The sequence below is a fragment of the Misgurnus anguillicaudatus genome, chromosome 1 (genome assembly GCF_027580225.2).
Source record: "Misgurnus anguillicaudatus chromosome 1, ASM2758022v2, whole genome shotgun sequence".
NCBI classification, from domain to species: Eukaryota; Metazoa; Chordata; class Actinopteri; order Cypriniformes; family Cobitidae; genus Misgurnus; species Misgurnus anguillicaudatus.
This window is the reverse complement of record NC_073337.2, coordinates 7,543,058-7,550,772: the sequence shown is the minus strand read 5'-3', so window position 1 is coordinate 7,550,772 and position 7,715 is coordinate 7,543,058. Positions and strand designations below refer to the sequence as shown.

Below are 7,715 nucleotides of genomic sequence, written 5' to 3'. Positions count from 1 at the left end.
TCATCAATATTTTTTATACATTTTTTTATAAAAGTGAACACTAGAGTTTAATGCTACAGAAATATGGGCTAAAACCAGTGTCTTTGATAAATTAATACTGAATTTATTTATGTATTTCTGCCCATCTTCCCCCCTTATATAAAGCTTATAAAAATGGAATTATCAGGGTTCCCACGGGTCCTTAAAATCCTTAAAGTTTTATTATTATTATTATTATTCCCTGTGTAGTGTAGGATAATATCATAAAAATTCTACTTTTTAAGCACGCAGGCTAAACTGTTGGCTTTAAATGCTTATATCTTCTGTATGCGAATGTTGATTCATACCAAAATGCTTTTATGCATAGTTGTGTTTGACACATGAAAACGTCTCGGGTTATGTATGTAAACTGTTGAGAAGGGAACGAGACGCTGCGTCTCTCTTGCCATACTTCCCTGTAACGCCGTCTTTGGCAATATTTTAGATAGCGATATACTTCCTGGCTCACGCGTCACCCTGTCTTTGTCGTTAAGCCTCACCATTGGTTGAATTTGATATACATATTCAGACGCACTTACCCCTGGAGGCGTCCCCAAATTGCCACCGCAGTGACGCAGCGCGAGTTCCCTCGTAAGGGAACTCTCACTTGAAATGTGTCCCCACATTTAGTCCTTGAATTTAAGGGTATTGGACCTGGAAAGTCCTTGATTATCAAATTAATTTCATTTATTCCTTTAAATCAAGTTAAATATTTAAATTTATAAAAACAATACAAATTTATACTTTTAAATCAAGTGCAATCACTTCAATAACAAAAACTACTGAAAAACAACTTACTAATATCAACAAGAAAAAAATATGCAGTACAAATGCATGTATTCGTCTGAATGTGTCGTTTGCATCATTGTCTTTATGCTTATCAAAAGCAAAAATCATGAGATTTGTTTTGAGGATGAATGTGATCATAAAGGAAACCCTGAAACATTGAAGTAGGATTTATATACACAGATTTTGTGATGCGAAGATTTCCACTTCTGCTTTGGATCTGGTCTGAGTCCAAAGTCTTACGGTCCAGTTACTGAAGATACTTAGGAACCTCCACCTGTAAGGAATTAAAAAGGTTAGATCCATTTATCACATTATGCAATCACAAATCCATTCTGCAAATAAATGATAGATCGTATATAATAAAAACAAGTCCGACTAGTGTTGCAGTGTTTACTCGTGTTTACAATCTATTCAGACTGGCCTTCGTTCACAGTGCTAGATGAGCCGTCTGTCTTATCAAGACCAGCAAAATCACCTCTATTTATAGCATCGTTAAGTGTGAAGTATTTGTGGGGTCAAGATGGGTTGTCTGATGGCGATGCTGAAGTTTCCATTGCAGCAAAACATAAAACCTCGAGTTTCAGTTCATTTGAGTTTGATTCTTCGTGTCATTTCACTGATGGCTTGTGTTGAAGAATGCTTCGAATATAGCTCAGGTGTGGCTACAATGACAAGTATGCTCTGACATCACTTGCATAGGAAAGTGAATACCTTATTGTGTGTAAATCTTTGTGTTTGGAATAACCGCCTGAGGTCAAGTTCCTTTTGTTTCTATTGAAACCAAAAGGATTTGCTTTCACTTGTTTTAACATCACCTGTTACAGCAAAGTGTCAGGTTTTATTCGAAACCCTGGTGAATTACAGTTTTAAGTCATCATCCCTACACTCTTAAAAAATAAGGTCTCTCTACGTTAATGCCCCGAATCATGTATGGTTCCCTAAAGAGCCATTAAAGGTGCAGTGTGTAATTTTTAGAAGGATCTTTTGACAGAAATGCAAAATAATATACAAAACTATATTATCAGGGGTGTATAAAGACCTTTCACAATGAACCGTTATGTTTTTATTACCTTAGAACGAGATCTTTTTATCTACATACAAACAGGGTCCCCTTACATGGAAGTCGCCATTTTGTGCCGCCATTTTTCTACAGAAGTCCTTAACGGACAACATTTTTACTAAGTTGTCTCCGACGATGACATGTTTGTCCGGTGGCAGCTACCGTAGCTTCTCTATGTGTTTCAAAAAGCAAGGGGTGAACAGTGGACTAAGCCGTTGGTTGCAATTTGCAACCTCGCCACTAGATGCCACTAAAATTTACACACTGCACCTTTAAATTGTTTTTTAATTGTTTAATTTTTAAGGTGTCCACAGAGTACATATGTGAAGTTTTAGCTCAAAAAGCATATTAAAATTGCCACTTTGGACACATTTTTGGATGTGTCCTTTAAATGCAAATGAGGTGATGAAACGCAAATATGATTTCCATGATGGTGGTTTGTTGAAACCAAGCTCGATTGTGCTGTCAATTATTTTTTTTCTCTGCACTAGATTCAATTCAATTCAATTTTATTTATATAGCGCTTTTCACAATTGGTGATTATTTCAAAGTAGCTTTACATTAATAGAAGCAGTGGAAAGCACAGAAAAACAACAGATAGCACAACATAATACACGATAGCACAAGCAGCTAAATTTGCTGCGGCTATGAATCAACATTTTAAGCGTGCGTATTGCTAATGTAACGTAAAGAAGAGGGTGCTAAGTTAAGCCCAAGAAGGCTGCCTCCCCGGGTTGAAAAACCCCCTAGGAGAAAAAAAACCCCAGGCTCAGCCGGGGAAGTAAAAAAAAGTCATAGGAGGGAAAAACCCTTGGGAGATATATTTATATATACATTGAAACGACTAGATGGAAGTGCCGTGGTTGTATAGTGCATATTAAGGGGTGGTGTTACTATAATAAGATCCCCTTTTGACATCACACAGGGAGCCACATTTCAATGACCTACTTTTCACATGCTTGCAGCAGGGAATGGTTTACCAAAACAAAGTTACTGGGTTGATCTCTTTCACATTTTGTAGGTTAATCGAAGCACTGGGCATTGGGACCCAATTATAGCACTATAGATTTTCATGATATGTCCCCGTTAAATTAAGTTAACTTAGTAAGAGAGGAGTATGATCATGTTATCCAACTGGTCAGTGCAAAGTGGTCTCTATATATAGCTGCTCCTCACCTCAATCCAGTGACCTTTTTGCAGCATCCCTCCGCCCCATCGCCCCACTTTCTGCTGATATATCTATGCCAGTTAAAGTAGGGGAAAGTACCCTGGGTTCTGGGTAATATTTTGGACAACACGTCAAATATGCCTATTTCATTACATGCACTGTTAAAAGTGGATCTACTGAAACAAATTACTTTAATTAGTAACACTTAAAATTAAGAATTTTTTTAAACTTAAAAAATTAAGTTTTGTCAACTTAAATTTTCTCACTTTAAGTGAAAAACTTTTACAAATTACTTCCATTGGGTAAACAAAAAATTGTAAGCTTTTTCAACTTAAAATGTTTATTTTAATTAAGAAATTTTGATTTGGAAAAAAGTAGAATTTTTTTAAAGTGCTACCAATTGAAAATTTTTAAGGTAATTTACAGTTTTTTACAACCATGAATTTAATAGTTCTTAAAATAACAATTTCTTATCTTTTTATAGTCTAAAGAACATACAAATAATCTTTTATTATAATAAAAATTTATGTACGTTACGATGCCATATAGATGAAACACTTTTGGCTGCAAGCAGTGCTTTAAGTGGCCCAAAAGAGGTGCCGGTACTCTATTTTTTTTTTTTTTTTTGCTGACTCGACTCCTATATTGAAGGGGTTTTATATTTAGCAGTCAACAGACGACCTTGTAAAAAATAATTAATCCTTTTATAAATTTGAGGATTTGCTTGAGCTAGAAATAGCTACTGAACATAAATAAAATGTGCAAAAGGATTTTGAAAAAATACCATTAGAAAGAGCTACTGTAGAAAGAGCATTTGAACATAAATAAAATGTGCAAAAGGTAGATATGTGAGTAAAATGTTCAGCATGGTTAAATGCTAAAACTAGTGGTTCAGATAGAAAAAGCTTGAAAAAAAACTTTAAAATGTCACCAAGACCATGTCTATGGGGGTGAAGAATAACAAAATACTGGCCATTTGAAACTCTAATTAAAGTCATTTATTTTGTCCCATTGTTTTCAATTTTGCGGGTGGTAAAACTACTGTGCACGTCGTTCAAATTCATTGAAATTTCATTTACTTTTAGTTTAGCAATTAAACTAAATGTATATTACAATTTCAAGAATGTTTTCTGCACATCGCCTGAGGAAATCCGAAGTTGCGTCGAGGGGAACCAAACTGACAGCCGCGACAGCGGAGATTATCACGTACCTACAAGGCTTGCGTCTGACCTGCAGCTATCATTCTGGCTTGGTGGGATGTCAGCGAGTCTGATTCTGACGGCGTTCTTTTACTACTCAGAGTCTAAAACAAGGAGGGCATATTACGTGTTCATTGTATTTTCATTTTAATCGAGCAGCTATGGTTGCGCGTTTCACACACAAACACACACCTCTCCAGAGCACGTTGACACTGACTGAAGGATGCATGCGCTTTTAACTTGTAAACGCAAGGGTGTATGGGTAATGTAGTCTCTGCTCTCGGTGGAACGAATTAGGAAGCGTACATTAAGGGCGCTCTGAAAAGCGGCAGCGCAGCCAAATGATTAAATTAAACCTCTGATTTTTAAACAGATGAGTGTTCCGGTACGCTAAAAGCACGTTCTGGGCGCACGTAGAGGTGGTGGTACGCTCAAGAGCTATTTTTAGAAGTGGCGGTACTGAGTACCGGGGCGTTCCGGCCCACTTAAAGCACTGGCTGCAAGGTTCCTTAAAGAACGTTTGACATCCGTAAAATCTTTCTGTTTCAATACAGGTTCTTTTAAGGTAAAAAAAATATGTCTTTAACTGAAGGGTTCTTTGAGGAACCAAAAATGGTTCTTTTATGGCATCGCTGTGAAGAAGCTGTTAAATTTTTAAGAGTGTTCCTCAGATGTTAAAGGTTCTTTATGGAACCATACAGTCCAAAAATGGTTCTTCTATTACCTATATTTTTAAGGAAGAGTTTCTGCTCCTCACCTTTCTGAGATTTCTAATACTGCTCCCCTTGATGGCAGCCATGAGTTGATCATGAGCGCAGCGTTGTGGTGTTGAAGGTCTTGAGTTCTCTCTGTCTCCAATGGGTTTTAAAGCGTTCTTCAGTTCTTTTAGGATACTGTCAGTCTTTGTCTTTCTCGCTGGCCCTTTCTTGGTCTTCTTAGACTTAGATTTGGGTGGATTTGGGTTTTGTTTCTTGGAAGACGCCTCCTGGCGTTTGATGAGCTCTGCTATCGTCCTGGTTGGAGCCTTCTTTTCTGAGGAGGCTTCAGATGGAGGCGCTGGTGGAAGAGGAGGAGGTGGTGGTGGTGGAGGGGGAGGTGGTGATGGAGGAGCATTTTTCTTTGACATGTCAACATGTGGCAACTTTGGGGATGACCACGGTGAGCCTCGCGGGGAGCCGTAAGGAGAAACCGTGATGCCGGTCTTCTGAAGCTCGGCAGTCCGCGGATTTGCACCTGTCGCCGAGCCTCCTTGCTGTTGCCGCTGCTCTTGAATTCTCTTTTGTCTCTGAAGGTCCTGGTTGCGAGTGAGAATCGTCGTCATGCTGATACGAGGACCTGGGAGGTCAAACTGATAACCCAGCTTTATCACCGTTGTGTTCTCCCTGAGTAACTTCACGATCTCCATTTCCACTTGACCTCCACAAATGTGCCGCTGGTTGTGAAATCGAAGTTCCGTTAGTGTTCGGTTTCGGGTTAAGGCTTGCACCAGAGCCAGGATACCTTTACCTGTTATAAAGTTGGACTCAATGTTAAGATTAGTGATGTGGCAGTTTTCCCTCAGCATCTTGGCGATGGCAATCGCTACCTGATCATCTGCGTGCGTGTTAGCAAGACTGAAGAACCTCACGTGCGTGTTGGAACACAAGGCCTCCGAAAAGCGTATAAGGGTCCCTTGAGAGATATTTTCAATGTTGTTGAGGTTGACCTCAATGGTGTCTGAGTCGTTGTTGAGGATCTTCTCCAGAACATCATCCACCACAGTTGGGTTTCCTGACAAGCGACTGGACTCCTGAACTTGGACTTTTGGTTCACACATCAGTATTCGCTTCGCAGGCTCGACCGGTCTCAGATTGGACTGACTGTTAAAAGATAAATCCTGTTGATGTTGAGGAGGAGAATTCACTGGAGGTTCGCAAATCTCTTCTTCTTCTTCTTCATCTTCATCTTCTTCCTCCTCATCATCCTCATCTTCCTCTGTCACTGGCTCCTCAAGTTCACTTTCTTCCTCTTCCTCCTCTTCTTGTTCTTTAGCTTCCTGGTTGTCTTTCTCGTTTTCTTCTACCTCTTCTTTTTCCTCTTCAGATTCCTCAGTGTCAGTCATGCATTCAGCATCTTCTCTGCTGTCTTCATCTTTCTGGAATCATGATGTCATTGTTAGAAAAGCACTGGTGCTACTGAGCACTGTTTTGCTTTATTTGTAATGACAAGTCTTCCCTACTGAAAAATCCAGCTAAAACCAGCATAAGCTGGTAGCTGGTTTTAGTTGGTTTAAGGTGGCAAAAGCTGGTTTAGGCTGGTCCTCCTGGCCTGGCAAAGCTGGTCAAGCTGGTGAGTCAGCTGGTGTCCCAGCCTGACCAGCTAAGTCCAGCTAGACCAGCTTAAAAAGTGACCAAAACAAAGCAAAGCCAGCTAAATCCAAGCTGGGGGACCACCTAAATCTAAGCTGGGGGACCAGCTAAAACCAGCTCACCAGCTTATGCTGGTCTTAGCTGGATTTTTCAGTAGGGTTGGTGATCTTTACAATATTTTTTTCAACACACATCCCATAACTATATGGGTGACTTGCATCCTTTAATTTTAAAATCATTCCCTCTTCCCAATTATTAAGCTTTACTTCATACCTTTGCTATTTTAGTAAACTTTTGCCGAATGGGAAATCAGTATTTAAATCCAAGTCTTCAACTTTATCACCTACACTCTTGAAATGATGGTTTAACTTGACGAATTACTAACCGGTCTAGGACTTGCAGATCCAATTCTTTCCTCTTCCAGCAGTTTCCTCGTCTCATTTTCCCAGTATTTCATCAGAGCCTCCCTGCTGAACGTTCCAGTAGGAGTCTTTGCGGTCTGATCTCTCTGTCTCAGTCCAATGGGAACGTTTCCATCGGGATCAATATCAGACAGTTCCTTCTCCAGCTCCTGTAGCTCCTCAGCTGTCAACGAGGCCAACAGCTCATCATCATCCAGATCTTCATATTTACTCAGTTCTCGCCGATAGCCAAACATGCTCATGGCCTCCTGATGATCTGCTCGGGCCGTTTGAAATCCTGCTTTCCTATCAGTATTGTCGCATCGGAGAGGCACTGTGGAGCTTGCGAGGGTGAATGCTTATCTACTGTGATGGGCTGCTGGAAGGGTTTTAAGAGCCGGAATCAGAGAGGTGTGGGACAAAGCCTCATCCCATGATGCCATTTCTTTTTTGGGAGGCAGACAAGGCTGGAAAAAGCTTGTGAGCTCACAACATGGCCACAGCGTAGACTGTCAGCAGATCCCAACTGCATTGTTCATGTCCAAAATAAGATCAGATCACAGCAAAAGACTGGGAGAAGAACAGTGATGCCCATATAATACCAAAACTCTTTTCAGGAAACACTTACTGTAGATTAGTACAGTAAATGCTTTTTTTACTCATGTGTATGTCAGAACTTAATGATTTTAAATTAAAGTAAATAGATCAATTTAGCATCAAGGATCTGGTATG

The 7,715-nt window shown here is 39.8% G+C and overlaps 1 protein-coding gene across 1 annotated transcript; it reads right to left on the bottom strand.

Annotated features, from left to right (window-relative positions):
* Nucleotides 1-959: 959 nt before the first annotated feature.
* Nucleotides 960-7,520, bottom strand: lmod2b (leiomodin 2 (cardiac) b). The gene is made up of 3 exons (XM_055190845.2): nt 6,968-7,520; nt 4,992-6,368; nt 960-1,081 (listed from the first exon to the last, which is right to left on the bottom strand). The coding sequence occupies exons 1-3, from the start codon at nt 7,244-7,246 to the stop codon at nt 1,055-1,057; spliced, it is 1,683 nt and encodes a 560-aa protein (XP_055046820.2). The 5' UTR covers nt 7,247-7,520; the 3' UTR covers nt 960-1,054.
* Between the last annotated feature and the right edge of the window lie 195 nt (nt 7,521-7,715).

Excerpts from the sequence above, each read along its gene's own strand:
- lmod2b (XM_055190845.2), bottom strand. The coding sequence starts at position 7,246 with ATGAGCATGTTTGGCTATCGGCGAGAACTGAGTAAATATGAAGATCTG. Across the intron at positions 6,369-6,967 it reads GATCTGCAAGTCCTAGACCG|AAAGATGAAGACAGCAGAGA; the intron begins GTTAGTAATTCG and ends TCATGATTCCAG. Across the intron at positions 1,082-4,991 it reads GTATTAGAAATCTCAGAAAG|GTGGAGGTTCCTAAGTATCT; the intron begins GTGAGGAGCAGA and ends AATTCCTTACAG.